The sequence below is a fragment of the Pagrus pagrus genome (assembly GCF_965226575.1).
Source record: "Pagrus pagrus genome assembly, chromosome: 10".
Classification (NCBI taxonomy): Eukaryota; Metazoa; Chordata; class Actinopteri; order Spariformes; family Sparidae; genus Pagrus; species Pagrus pagrus.
The window spans coordinates 27,576,874-27,592,836 of NC_140194.1; the positions used below are offsets into that span (position 1 = coordinate 27,576,874).

The window sequence follows — 15,963 nt, forward strand, 5'->3', positions numbered from 1 at the left end:
TGCTTTTCTTGTGACGGATTGGTTGATGGCAAGCAGACAAGCCTGCTCCCCGATAGAGGTTGGCTGGATTTCAACCTGATACATTGTTTTCAGTGTAATTATTTTTTTTATATATACAAAAAATGGAATGCTGTGTTACTGGTAGCACTGCACTTGATACAGTAAACAAAGAGACAAGTAGATAATTTGTGTTCTGTAACTGAAGACACCCTAACCAAATGGCCAATAGCTAAAAGCATGACTAAGAGAGGAATGGATGACACTGGAGTGGAGTAGTAACCTGAAATCTAAATATGGTGATGACAAACCTTTTTCTGGTTATGATTTATTTTTGTAAGGTGTATAAAAAGCTTCTAATCATATCTTTTAGATTGTGTTGTCAGATAACTTCACAACCAACATTTCTTGAATCTAAGTTGTGTGCTGCAGCAAGGCTTATGAATGCTCTGTTGTGTAATTTGTTGGCAGTGTGGACCACTGTACATCTGCTTCTATTCATTTTCTTTTTTGTTTTTTTTGTTGGGTCTAAATGACAGGGCTGGGAACAGTTACGGTCTTTGATGTCGCTAAAGAAATCAAATCCAACATCATGCGATGTAGCCTCTTTTAACAGATGCAGCTGCAAACAGAACAGCAAACTTTATCTATTGTGTTGTTTCTACCTGCTACACTTTACCTCGTTAGCACTATTGACAACAATGTGCTGCAGTATGACTAATGTGTCATCCTGTATGAACTCTGCTAGCATTACATATGAACAACATTATATCTGAAGATACATAATGATAGGGTTGGGTATTGTTTTACATTTTGTTATACTGGTGCTGATACCTTTTGGTTTGTTGGTTTTGCTCCAAAAATACAGGGCTGAAAAATTTGAGGAAGCAAAATTGCAAATTTTCTGGTCAACAGCAATGCTAGACGCTGTGATTCAGCAGGCTAACACATGCTAACATGCTCACAAAGACACTATAAAGAGGATTTGTTTAGAAGCTGGCACCTTTACCATGTTCATCACACTAAATGCAAAGCACAGATGAGGCCGATTGGAATATCAGTAGTTTTGCAGGTATTTGGCCATACAAATGAAAATTTTGACCTCAGGATGTTGCTAAATGACAACTCAGAGGATCATCAAAGCAATTCCAATTTATCCTAAAGGGAACATGAATGGACTAAATTTCAGGGAAGTCCATTTAACAGTTGTCACTATACGCCAAAAATGTCATGGTGATGCTAAGGGAATGACCAAAGTCAGATAATCTGTGCACCATGAATATTTGTAGAAAAGTTCATTGTTATCCATCCAATAGTTGAGCTGTTTCCAGTCTGTTCTCATCAGAAAAAAAACATATAGGTCGACAATGAAAGCAGCTTAGCACAACCCATATTGACGTTTCTTGGTAGGAGGTGACCTCTATTGGCTGTAGTAGTTATTACAGCGGCAAAAGAGGAAGTCAGTAGAAGTAGTATAGCGTGCAAAAAAGTCAGCTTCACAGCTGTCGATTCTGAAAGTGATAATTCAAACTACAAGATCTTAGCCCTTAGATTTTTGGGGCTGACCAGCAAAAAAAGAACCAAATCAGGAGCAGATCGGCACACGCTCGATCAAAGACCCCATCCCGGAGCTTGGGAACAGTTTGCCGAGGCTAAATATCTGACTGAGTCGCAGACAGTTCAGGCAGCCAGGTATGAGGCACAGCCAATTATAACAGACCTCCCTCTCCTCTCTCCCTCCCTCCTCTGCTGTCATCTGCAACAGCTCTCTGAACCCAGTCTAACCAGGCATCTGGAGCAGGCGCAATAATAACCAACAGTTAATGTCAGAATACATACACACATCCTAATCCACTCTTCTCATTATTTCCTTTTTTTCCCTGTTTTTTCCCACTGCATATCAGGGCATAAACAACTTGGACCGTTTGTATCATGTCACGGATCTTGTAGTGTGTAGTTTGGAAACCACAACGACTGCAAGACTCCCACTAAAAGGCAAAGAGTTCTACACAACGTTTTGCCTTTTAGTTGGAAGTTAGGCAAAGGGATAGTGATCTGACAACTTTCAAAGTCGTTTAGTGTGACGAATTTGATACTGACAGTATAGCCATTTCTGTTTTTTGAATATGCATAGTGAAGGCATTTTGAAAGAAAAAAGAAAAATTGTGAATTATCCCAAGCTTGGAACAAAAAAAATTGAAAATTGAAAAAATTGAGATTTTATTTTTTGGCCTCATCGCCCAACGCTTTACATCAAATTTAGGAATTTGGGAAATAACAGCAGATCTGCATAAGATGTTTATAGCATCATTAGAGCTTTTCTTTGTTTTCCCATGTATCCCAGACGGATAGCGCTTTCTGTTTACATCACATGTCTGTTTGTCTGTCTTTCTCGCCTTTGGTGCTGTTAAATGAACTCATTAGTTCTCAGGCCTGCCACTCAGCTCCACTTGTGCTAATTAGGTCTGTACACAGAGGACTACCAGCTCAACACATGTGTGGTGTGTGTGTTCGTGTGTGCTCAAATATTTCTGCTTCTCTGTGTATGCATCTACATTAATGTGTGAGAGAGCTTCCAGAGAGACGCCAACAAGCATCCCATGAGGCCAGTTCATCTGCTTCCCTTCATTCCTTGCTGGAGAGAAGAAAAAACATGATAGCATGTAGCTCCTCTTCTACATGCAGGAGGCACAACGGTCTGACTCAACACATATTTGATTGTGGCGTTAGTTGTGGTGCAAAGCTACTCGTAAAACTATCTGCCTTCAGACCACTTTACTCTCTTCTTTCTCACCACACAACACACACACACACACACACACACACACACACACACAAGTAATCATCTTATGGGATGGCCGAAATAATAGCTTGCAGAGCAGCAAGTCAGGCGGTCAGACCCCAGCCTCCGTATTTTTTCCCCCAAAACTGGCCAGAAATTCCCTTGTGGTTTGGCCTACAACTCTCTCCTCACTCCTCAGGCTTTTCTCCCTCATTCCTCTCCTCCCTCATTTCTTCTCTCTTAATCCTCCTTCTCACTCTTCTCTTCCGTTCCTCCTTCTCTGTCTACATCCCTTCATCTCTCACCTCTCTCCTGCCCCATCCTCTTCTTCATTCTTCTCCTTTCTGTTCCCACACCTCTCATAAAGTCTTTACTCTCTACCTCTGTCTTTTCCTTCTTAATCTTGTCTGCTCCCTCTCTTCCTCCCCCCTCCCTCAAAGTCTGTTTCTGCCAGAGAACTAATGAGAACAATGTGTTAGAAAGCAGCCCCAATAGAGAGAGCATATGTGCATGTGTGTGTGTTGGGTAGCTGTCCTTATGGGGTCCCTCCTCTAGCACACACGTTCAGATACTGTACATTCACACATTTCTAAAGGAGGGTCACTTATAGTACAGCCATATAGTGTATGTATAGATTGATTAAATGCTGGCAGGCTTTGTTCCACTCAAGTACCCCAGTAAGTCATGACAGTGTAAGAGTGAGCCAGCACAAACATTTCCAGGACCATGAAGGGGCCCCGAGTCCTTCAAAAGTACTTTCCGGATGGATTGGAAACCTGTTCCTTCACATGATGTCAGACTGAGGGTTCTGTGTCTGCTCGAAACTAATATACACACTTTTGATCTGATCAAGCATACCCTGGAGCTGTGACACTGAAGCAGCTGAACAGAATTCAGCTATCATTCATTAATTGCACTATTGCACTTTAAAGCAACATTATGTAGAAATCTGCCTTTTTTTTGCATTTTGGCTAACAGCTCACTAACTATCCTCCTGCAGATTTCATCAGTACAGATTTTCAGTGCCCTCCTGGTTCAACCAGCACAATATATTTGCAAGGTCCTGTCAGCCAGCTGTTTGTTACTGAGGGGATAGATGCACCGATACCGTGGAACAATTCTCATAATGTAAAGCCACTGATTTTAACTAGCACTGAGAGAGATAACTATGGTAACAGCATTAGAAGACGCGCTCCGCTGCAGTCAGAGGGAGTCAGTTCAGTTTATCATTTGGGATTTACTATTCACATTTCCTGTCGTCCCGAGTGGGGGGACAATGTGACGCTGTTTGTTTCAAGCCCTGCAGCATGAGAGCAAACAGCAACTGATGCTAACAGCTGACAGAGCGAATAGCTTACAGTGGTGCTAAGAACAGCAGAACCATTCAGAGGAACATTAAGTGGTAAACTGTGAACTGCAGTTTAATGTGACAACACAACAAGTTAACACTAAGTAAATATACTGAAGTACTTTAGCTGCGTGACAACACAACCTAGTTAGTGAGTGAAAGTACTTTGAGTTTGGAGTGAGAGACACTTTGCATCTGTGCACATTTTACCAATCTGAAGTGACCAGGTACAAGCGGTGACCAGGTGGTGGAGTAGTGGCTCAGGGCACAAAGACCTCAGTACAAAGACTGAGACACAAATCTTTCTTCAGTTCTTTGTCCTATTTACTTTTTCTAAATACAGTTTTCTTTCAATCAATATAAAATAAATGTAAATATGTATTTCCTCATCATTTTAATGATTTAACAATGCCACTTATAACTAACAACTATACATGACAATAAAGTGAAGAAACATCCTTCTGATCGGTGCTCGGTATCGGCCAATACTACTTGCAGTGATCGGTGATGGGCCCCACAAATCCTGATCAGAGCACCCTTAATTATTATACAGTACCTTGTTGTCCTGGGTGTCAACATGTCTCAAGTGAAACAGACCCTAACCCAGGACTTGTCTCATTTAAACAATGGGCTTCTTTATAAACAGCTTTGTGAATAAACAACAGCTTCCATTTATGATATTCCATCAACATTCAGTGGTCACGCTGCCTCTGCTTCATCAACATTTCTCAGCTGTAACACACCTAAAAGGTTGAGCTTCAATATTTCGTCATGCTGGAGATGAAGGGAGGCTGTCAGAGCTTGTCAATTCCTCCTGGTCACAGGATGTCACAAGATACTATGGTTTGGTCAATACCTTTAGAGTTTTGGGTTAACCATTTCTATCTAATATCTCTGGTTGCATTGCATTTTATGGTAATATTGGATTTTTATATCAATGAGATGAACTCACTTGCTTTGTTGGGTATTTAATACACTGGATTAGCCAAAAACAGACATCCCATTTGGTTATTTTACCTATAAATGCTTTTTCAATTTATTTTCCATAAGAAATTACACATACTGGCATACTAGTGACCTTGTGGTTAAAATGTGTACCATATGATTGCAATGGACCCGGTTTGGTTCAGGCACAGTGTTATCCCTCTCTAAATAATAATAATAATACATTTTATTTGGAGGCGCCTTTCATGGCACTGAAGGTCACCTTACAAAACAATAAAACAAATAACAACAAAATAAAAATACTAAATGACTCTACTCATATTCCTCTCTGTATCTACATTTAATCCAAGTCTCGGGAAGCCCCGAGATCCAAAATTGATTTGAAAAGATGTTATTTATACCCTAAAACATAAATACCCTAAATGTGCGGTCGAGCTTGTGCACCCACTTCATATGGGATTTGGCTAACACTGTTAGCTTAGTAGCTACAGTGAAGATTTTGACTTGAAAAGGGTGTAAATAACATCTTTCAAATCAATTTGGGATCTGGAAACTTACATCGGACGAGCTTTATGGAGGGATTTTAGGAAGTCCCCAGCTCCTTCAGTTGTTAAGGAGAATTCTGCAACACTGTTTTGCTGTGAAGCTCGGACATGTTTTGTAGACTAACTTCACCCGACTTTCCATCAGCGTAGGGGTAAGTAGATAATGGCGTAATTTCCTTTTTTGAGTGAACTGTTCCTTTAAGGCAAAAATGTTCTAAATGTCCTGCGATACCTTTTGCAAATATAAATGCCTACAGCTACAAGACTGCCTGGCAGTATATTAAACTCCATCTCTCAAATGCTCACACGCAGATCACAACAAGGAAAAGTATTCCCTCGGCTCCTCAGACACAGAGTCACACCTGCACCTTCCTCTTTGTCATGCTCTAATTTTGTTCAGAGAAAAAACCTTTGGGAAATCATGCTGCTCAAGTGTAAACACACGAGTATGTTTATCTGCAACACCACACTGTAACATTTATGAAATTACATAAATCAGTTTTCTAAAGGTCAGCGTGTGGCCTGAATGTGTATTTGAGTATGTGTGCCAACTTTCTACAAAGGATAAAGCAGATTATGGACGAAATAATCACATTCATCATTGTGTACTGTTAAAGATTACAAATGTCTGCCCATCATGTTGGCTGGAGGGCACAGATTGATGCTGGTTTATCCACAGCCAGTCCCAGCAGGGAGGGAAAGACTGGATGTCATCTGCCGTGGTGGAGCTGTGGTCAAAATTCGGGCTGCAATTAAAGTTATTTTGATTATTTATTAATCAGTTGATTATTAGAATAATTAATCAAAAATGTAATCTTGTCACTAGTGCCAAAAAAGTTTATAGTATTATATTATAACAATACAGCTAAATTACACATAGAGAGAGAGGGAGGTGCCACTGCAACTATTATAATGACTCATACTGTATCACTCACTGAGGTAGTCAAACGTTTCCAGTTTGTTTGTTGTGTGGCCAAAAACTTAATCTCTATCTAAGTAGCTAAGTAGCAGTAGTTAAGCCACTGCACTTAAAGGTTAACTTCACCAATCTTACACATTAAAGTTTGTTTTCTCGGGGAGAACTACTGTATATCGATGGCTGAAGCGCAAAACCTCCTATCTGAAAAATGCACTTTTTTGAGAAAACTAAAAAAAATCATTGTTTACTTGCAGAATGCTATTTGTTAAGGATACCCAATACATAATACACTGTTTTTGGACTTTATTACTATATTATGTGTTAACAATACCGACTAGGTATTAGTGGCTCGCAAAGTGCAGATAGGAGGGGTTTTTTTTATATGCATATATATATTTGTAGATAGGAGGTTTTGCTTTTTGGCCATTATGTGAAAAAAGAAGTATAAGCCTTTTATGGCTCCAGAGGAAGCTGCATGTAATATGATGAATTGCCCCAAGTGATGTCACTCAGTGGAAGTTGAACTGTGGGTAATGTTGGCACCAGGTTTTAAAAGGGAAGAATGCGTGGAATAAAAAAAAGTGATATCTCTGCTTCTGCTGTACGGATTTTGACTGGTTTTTAGCGGGTCTAACAGTGTTATGGAAGTGCAATGCTAGACCAGTGGACTGCTAATCAACACGTGGTGGCTTCATTACTCACACTGCAACTTAGCTACTGAGTGACTTCACTGGAGGCAATTCCTCAGATTACACGCGGCTTCTTCACGAGCCAAAAAAGGCTTTATACTACTTTTTCACACATGCACTATTACTGCCCAAGGCCTGTAAACATACTAAGCTAGTCACAAATGTTGTCCGTTTGTTGTTTGTTGCTGCTAAGGTAGCATATAATCGGTTTATCAGGGCTTTTTTTTATTGGAAACTGCCTGCTGTTTAAAATGTGTTTGTTAATATTGGTGAGACTAACCTGAAACTGTGGCTGCAGCCATAAAACCAAAACAAGACGCTAAAATGCTTCATAGAGGGTAGAAGAACTGCTGAGTTGATGATAATTCTCTGAGAGTTCATCACTTTGAGTGACTTCTTTCAAATACTCATAGTCGTTTGAGCCATTGTTAATATAAAAATATGTTTAGTGCAGATTTAAAGATGCCAACTGCCAAAAGAAAACATTATCCAAAGTGATATCCAGCCATGCAGATATTTTCGGTTTCATGTTTAGATAGATTTTTAAATATCCGTTTCTTCCAAAAATTCCAATAAAACTGAGGTTAAGAATATCTTCTGTACATACACAGTGATCTGGTTTCTCTGACCTCACTGTTTTCACTGATACGACAAGTAATAGTGTCTTAAAAACAAGTTTGAAGTTTTAAAATAAAAGCTATCTACATGGTTAGATAGCACTACGGCTTGGAAGAAAAAAAAACTGTATGTCTCCATGTCAAATTACGTGAACTGAACCATGACATTCTTTTCATCTGATAAATCAAACTTCATGGAGCCATGTTTGTTTCCTTCTAAAGACAGAATTAAAATTGCTAATATTCGGGGAGCAGTGACAACTTACATCAATCTTTTATTTATATGAATGTATTTTGTACTAACTATATTTGCATCATCCCATCTAATGCAATCCCATGTAATTCACATTTCAGTTTCTGTCACATTCCAGACGGTCCTTTAAATTCTCCTGACAGCTGGATACCAGAGACACATCTGCATATTGGTATCAAAGGCAGTGGAGCTCACACTGAGACAGAGCTGACAAACTGGCTTGGCCTATTTCAAACTCTGCAAACTCATGCTCCGTGGCAGATCTGTCCCCGTGAGGACAGCAAACGACACAGTGAATGGACGCTTGGCTAGTTTTGGCCTCTGAACAAAAGAAAAGAACTGTTCCTCGTCAGGGCTGTCCCCGTTTCATCAATAGCCTCTGTGTCTGGTATGTGCCGTTTTTATCCCTCCAATTACTCACACAAAGGGCTCATCCTGCGTCTCCTTCCACAGACCAGCTAAGGCTAACCCAATAAGACACAAGGGGCTGCAGCGAGCTTCGACTAATCATTTGGACATGTGGGATATTATGTGTACCAGTCAGCTGGTGAGAGGAGGGGGATTAACCAGCAGCATGTCATGTCCGGGATATGTATGTCATGTGTTAACGGGACAAAAAAACGCCAGTTGAAGAAGAACTTACTCGCTCATTCATTCATTCATTCATTTCAATGTCCTTAGAGAATGAATCCACCCACATAAATAGAGGTGCAACTAACAATTGTTTTCATCTGCTGATGATTTTCACACATTCACATTTTTTTTTTTTTACATTTTGCTTGAAAAAGGCATGATTAATTGATTACTAAAATAGTCTGCAATTAATTTTCTTTCGATCGACTAATTGATTAATTTTCCAACCATTGCAGCTCTACTAAATCAACTAAGTTAACTCTGACAAGGGGCATAAAGATGCAAAAAAAAAAAACAGCATAACAAATGATTAGTGATGATCTCATAAAGTGAGAATATTCCATTCATATTTGTTCTAAGTGTGTCCTATGTTTGAATTATCTAGTATCAGCGTCTTAAAAACAAAACAGAATACGTTACACAACTGCAATTCAAGTCAAGAAAATGAAAATCATATAAAAAACAGGTTGGCAGATGTTTTCACTTGGTTTGAGGAAACAGGACTTTAACTTGGCCTCAGTATTAGACTAAATGACTGGATAATAGTATTTGCAGACTAAAGCAATGTTGGGAGAGAAGATCTCACTTGTTCCTTTTGTATTTTTAGCAATTTGTTAAACCAAGGCTGATACTGCATCTGCAAAATTGGTCTGATTCTCAAAATAAGCAAAGACACTGATATTATTGTCTTGATAGATGTTTCAGACAGTGTGACAACAAAGCAACCAACCTTTAAGTATGGGATGGATATCTTGAAACATGTTTAACAATCAAGTGCAAAGGTGCTTGATAGGATTATCTCTCCTGGATGAAAAAAAGATTGAATCATTCTGAAACAGATAAAGACTTTATAGGATTTACTAAAGCTGCAACGATAAGCTGATCAATTGATTAGTCGATAGAGAGACAATAGTAGCCGACTATTTTGATAATCGATTGTTTCAGTCATTTCTCAAGAAAAAAATCTCAAACATTTGCAGGTTCCAGCTTCTCAAATGAGAGGATTTGCTGCTTTTACATTGTTATTATAAGAGCCCAACCAATATATCTGTTGGTCTATATTGGCCTATCACAGATATATCAGTATTGGTGTATATGTTAACCGACACGTGCCAATATAAAAAAACTTCTTCTTCTTCTTGGGCAATGTTTCATTTTAGACAATAAGTTTATTGTTAAACTTTAAATTACCCTTCCTCCATTAAATATCTTTGTTCCAAGTGTTCGATAACCATATTTGAGGAATCACTGCAAAAAATGTGTGCTTATGTATACATTATGAATATTGTGATGAGCATTTTTCACAATTCTTTGACACTTTACAAATTAAATGACTCGTCAGTTACTCATGAAAATAATCAGCGGATTAATCTGTGATGAAAATAATAGTTAGTTGCAGCCCCTAAAATTTAGCTTTGTGCCATGTAGCTTTAAAGATGCAATATGTAAGACCTTTAGTTTAAACATCCAGAAATTAACAAATTTGATCAACAAAATGTGAACAAATAACAGTGTTGATGTTATGTTAAAGACATCTACAGTATACATCATGTTGCAGAGATATCTATCGAAGTCAGCATACTAACCAGCTAGCTCCATTTGGCCATTTTGCACCCTAAAAGGTGATAGTCTGATAGTAAACAACACCAACACTCGCCCGGTGATATGAGCTCTAAGTATGTCCAGGGTCAGCTAATACATTGGCTAGCTGTACCTTTAACAGAGCTTACTAGCTAACTGCAGCTACAGTTAGCAGCAGTTAGGGGTTACTTTAGTGATATGCTGTCCCCTATTTGTTTGGTTGCCTATTCTCAGGCCACAGTCGGATATTAAAGGCCGCTGAATTTAATTGGCAACATATTCAGGCAACATGCTACTAATCATTAAATGGCTCAGTGACAGCCCTTGTTCCAAGACAAGACACTGCCCTCTATGACACCCATCTCCTTCTCAGATGTGTTCCTCTACTGTCTCTTCCCTTACGTAGCACCAGCAATAAAAGTCAGTGAAAGTGTGCTGCAAGTGTGGAGCAGCAAGACTCATCGGAGCCGGAGCCGTCAGTGTTGACCTTTGCCCTAAATACGCACATGCGAGCAGAGGTCAGGAATGTGGGCCACCTAAGCTAATTGTGAGAATATCTGGGGGTTTATGTATTGTTTACACGGCACAGTGTCCTGGAAAGTGAAGCCTCGTTCTATCTGACTGCAGTTTCTTTCTCAGAGCAGTGGGAGCCCGCCAGGAAAAGAGGTGGACTGAGACGAAGAGCCAGTCTACAAACAACACAGCTCACTGCCTATCAAACTGACAAACAGTGACAGGCAGCTGACACATTCTTCCGAACAGAGGCCCACGTCTGGACCGAGGCTGTGGCAGGAGGCAGCACATCCTCCTGTCTGTGCCGGAAATGTTTTTTATACCGATGTCAGTTGCAAATTCCAGCAGCAGATTGGAAATTATCCTGTTTCACTTTCTGTGCAACGTTTGGACGTGCCTATCTAGAGATCCACGTCAACTAGCTGAAAAAACAAAAACTGCCTGTAACAACACAGTATTTTAGATCATATCTGATCAGGGGAAACTGATGCTGAACCATTTATATGCGCAGGTCTTATTTAATCAGCCCAGTGGATGGCTTAAAGTGTCCAGGACATTTTACCTGGGTTTTTTTCCCCGAGGTACAAAACAGGCCTCATTTGGACTTGAGTGGAAATGTGTCACATTGATTAGTTACCACAATTGGTGCTCGTCAGCATTCATCCGGTGTTCATTCCAAACCATTAAACACTGCATTTAGCTGTTCCTGGACTGAAGTTTCCGGACCCCGGGGGCTCTGTGGCCTCTCTCACTCTAATTCACTCCTTTTCCACTTTTCTAAGGATTGAACAGTTTCGAAATCAGCACAGTTTGGGATCTGAACTCATCTCCATGGAGCTCTGTTCATTCTCATAATGAGCCAGCACCTATTATGTCTGTGTATTATGGTCTTCCATCTGAAGTTCAGTCAGCTTTTTGATATGTGGACAGTTTTGTTGATCACATCTCTTCGCACCTTACGTTCAGGAGACCTTGTACTACCTTCTGTTGAGCTGTTCTAGTCAAATGATCCACAGTGTGTTAAAGGAGACCTGTGTAAAGGAGCTTGAAAGTTAAAGATGTCAAATTCTGCTCCAACAGAAGCTCCTCTCTCCCACAGAAAACTCTGCTCCTGAAACGCCTCATCAGTAGTTGACTTGCCTTTAATCTGGTGACTTCCTGATATCACACTACCTCACAGAGAAATACATCAAAACACACACAGCCACCGTACCAGCTTATAAAGTTACAGCTAATGGGTCAGCAAACATTTGGTTAATTTCACATGCTGCAGACATGTTGAGGGTGTGTTTCTTGTGACATGACAAATGTCATTTGAGGTCTGTTTTGGTCTCCTGAGAAAATCTGTCTCTTAAGCTGCTGGATGTTTGACATTCTTTACCTGCTAGCTGCTAACATTTCCTGTCTACTTTTGATGCATAAAGCAAATGTGCCAAACCAAAACAATAAGCTTAAATAGGGCAACGCTAGAGCTGCTTGTTCATGGCAAAAATCATAACCTAACCCAACACTGGTTTCACTCTATGACCTTTTTTTTTTTTTTAAGTTTTTCAGATTACACACTCTACCTGACATCAGCATTCAAATTATACTGGGCTGCATCTTAAATCTAATACTTAAATTAAAATCTAAATTAATTAAGTGTTGATATACTGGAACATACCAGTCTCATATGTGCGTTTCATCTTCCAAATGCAACGCGTACACATTTTATGATCAAATGCACCTAACTTTCATCTTTTCACATACAGTAATCGACACATATCCTTCACACTGGTCAGTGGGTTCACTTGCGTTTGTTTTGGACACGTCAACATTTTCACTTTGACTCACTTCTGCTTTAAACTCTCTCATGATGACATATAACTTGTTATATTGTTATTTGCGGAGGTACAACATGCTGATTTCCCCAAAGTTCATTTGCATGTCTGTCTCTCTGTCCCTGTCCTGGACAGTATCAGTGTAGTCACACAGACACAAATCTCTTATGTTCAGCCAACCACAGCCATTCAAATATACAGATACAATGAATCTAAATGAGACTGAGACCACAACTGTGGTTACTTTGCTGTTTACACTAATCATGGGTTTTCTGTTCTGTTGATATTATTTAAGCCCCGCTCCTCCTCCCCCTGGTCATAGATCAAGGTGGCTGTGAGCCTGTTTGTTTATGTCAGCATGTCTGCTGTTCTGTATCATAATGAGTTATCCAAATGCTTATTTTTATGGCTGAAAGTTCAAACCCACAGAACATGTGTGGAGTCGGGTCATCAAGCTTTAGTGGCGGTGTTCATCCTATTGCTCTGACTTAAATGGTGCCAGAGGTGAGGTGCTGATGAATGAATGATCGTGTTAGTATAACAGGAGCATCAGTTCACTTACAATAACACACGTTATTGTATTAAATGTAGGCTACTGCTCCACTTTCACTTCTGGGGACAAAGCAACTGGTGACTGTTGGTAATCTTGTTTATTATTTACATGCTCCATTTTTTTCAGAATGCTTGAACATATTTCAGTGTGATAATGACTGCAAGTTCAGTTCAGACTTACGTGTTTATGTGTTCATGTGTGTAAAAAGTACAAAACCCAACTGACGCCCGTTTACGTCCGAATGACTAAGGAGCAGCGCTGAGGTGTGTAGCCTGACCACAGGAGTCTAATCTCGGCCTCTGCGAGTCCCCGTTCTCGCGTTGGCCAACTTACCCTCCAGCGTCACCTCTTTTCCTGCCTTCTTCAGCGCCTGGACCGCTAGGTCGTGTGTTGCCTCCCGGAGGTCGTTCCCGTTCACCGACAGGATCGCGTCGCCCACCCGGAGAGCCCGGCTCTGGTCGGCGGCGAGCCCCGGGAAGATCTTGGAGATGAGGATGGGCATCCGGTTCTCGCGCCCCCCCTTGATACTGATCCCCAGCCCGCCAGACTCCTGTTTGACAACTCGGACTTTCCGCACTGCTTCCGAGGAGCCGTCCAGACTGACGGGAAAGTCGCCCTGTCTCGACCCGAAGCTGGACCCGGGACTGCCGTAGCTGGAGCCTGGGCTTCCAAAGTCTGAGTTTGTGCCGTTATTTGGGTACTTCCCGGGGCTGTTTATACCGTAGTTGCCGTCGTATTGGCCCCGACTGGCGCCCCCGCGCCCCGGGCTGCCACTGCGCCCCCGCCCCCCGTGGTTCTGGTTCTGGAGTTGGTCCTGACCCGAGGACGGACCGCGGCCAGGGTTCCCCGGACTCGTTCCAGGGTCGTTTCCGTTCGACATGCCATTTCGCAGGCCCGCCGAAGAGTTGCTGTAGTCCCAGTGATTGCCCCCCTGTCCGGTTGCCTCCGCCTCGGCCGTCAAAGTGAGAGTTTCTCGGGTGAGTTCGGCGGCCACTCGGATCCAGCGGTCCCGGAGCAGAAGGTCCAGTTGACCGTTTTTGTCCGCTCGGGTCCAAACTGCCATTCTTGGACGGTTAGCCTGCTCTGAGGCGGGCCGCTTTCACACTAAACTCATCATCAACTTTTTCCTCTTTTTCAGAGTGCGCACAAGCAGCGGCTAGGCTGCACATCGACACACCCACTCACACTGTGACTGCAGGCAGAGGGCGAGGACACACACAAGGAGTCCAGAACACAGGGAGAGCAGAAAGAAAAGAACAACTGGCTGTGATGGGCCAGCCGAGGAGGGCTTGTTGTTGAGTTCAGGCTCTAAAGCTGTCCCACTTCACCGGGAAGTTAGCAACAACCAAACAAGGATATATCCGGCCAGATCTTTCAAAATAAAATAATGGCCGCGAAATCTGTTTTGGACCAAAGTGTTGAGTCTAAAAAGAGATCAAAATGAAAACGTCTGCGACCACTGTGTCCCCCAGAAGTGATGCAGACACTACTGGAACAGTACACATTTTAATTTTAATTTTAATGTCTGCACTTGCGTTGGGCCGTGGGCCTGTTCACACATGCACTCTATCCCTGCGATGTTCAGAAACAGTTCCTGCATGGAGCCATGAGTGAAAGGAAATCTGCTATCCTCAATTTCCCAACTCAGGATTTTGTCACTCTTCAGGGAAAATGGTGTTAATGAAAGCAGTAAAATCGCAGGGACAAGCATGTAAAGAGGCTCATCCATCTGACACGCTTTAACTGTGTCTTATGAACGATCACAAGACTCACTGGATGATGTGGGCTGTCTGTCTCTGACTACTTCTGCCCAGTTCTGCATCCAACCCATGTTTGAGTTGCTTTTCCTACATATAAAGAGATGAAGTACTGCATGAGACCTGCAGACATTTTCAGCCATCGTGGGTAAACAAAATATTTGAAGTATCTGTCAGTATAGATTTATAACTGCAGCTCCCAAAATGACCATACACCTGAACTGACATCTTTCTGAAACACTTCGTCTAAAACTGAACACTGGATAGGATTAACTGTTGTTGTATTGTTATAGTACACTGCATTTGTTTGAGATAGATGAACCTTTTCCTTTTAATGTAGCCTATGTATGCATGTTTGCAATTCAAGTAGATCATTAAAAAAAAGCATTACTCGCAAATTTGTTGAATATTAAATGAATTGCAAGGAAACTGGCATGGCTCTGTCCAGGACTTTTACATTGTACTTCTAGGTGTACCTGAGTCTTTTTTGCACTTCAGTTATCACAAGCTGCCTGTACTCTTTTCAGCCCTCTTCAAATCAAGGGCCATTATGAATGAATGAATCAAGTTCATTCATTCATAATGGCCCTAAACACACTGCATTGCCAGGGGCCACTACATGCCTCCAAGTGTTTAAATAGTTAGTCTGTGAACCTCTGAAATCCTTACTGAGGTAATGTTGGGATCAGGTCACGGTGGAACAGGGAGCAGTTATGAAATTGACACAGATTGATGCATTTATTTTGAAAGTATAATCCACCAGGTTCCTGTTTCAGTCTATCATATTCATTCTATGTTGACGCGGCTTGTCAGTGTGTAGAGTGAACTAAGAGCCGGATGACAGACAGAAAGAGCCAATAGACATGTAGACCTGTAGATTATTTATTCATGATGATAGAGGCGGGGCGTCCACAGGCGCATTATAGATCCACTGACAAAGCCTTCTTAAGTTCACTGGCTGTGTTGGCTCTATTAATGGATACTGCTGCCTACTACAACCTGTTGTTTTCA

The 15,963-nt window shown here is 41.3% G+C and overlaps 1 protein-coding gene across 1 annotated transcript in view; it reads right to left on the minus strand.

The window, feature by feature from the left end:
- Window positions 1–14,334, minus strand: part of sntb2 (syntrophin, beta 2) — a 31,155-nt gene extending 16,821 nt beyond the window's left edge. Inside the window, exon 1 of the mRNA XM_084365431.1 lies at window positions 13,529–14,334. Within this exon, the coding sequence (XP_084221557.1) occupies window positions 13,529–14,258 (730 nt within the window). The 5' untranslated portion in view covers window positions 14,259–14,334. The remainder of the gene's footprint in view (window positions 1–13,528) is intronic.
- Between the last annotated feature and the right edge of the window lie 1,629 nt (window positions 14,335–15,963).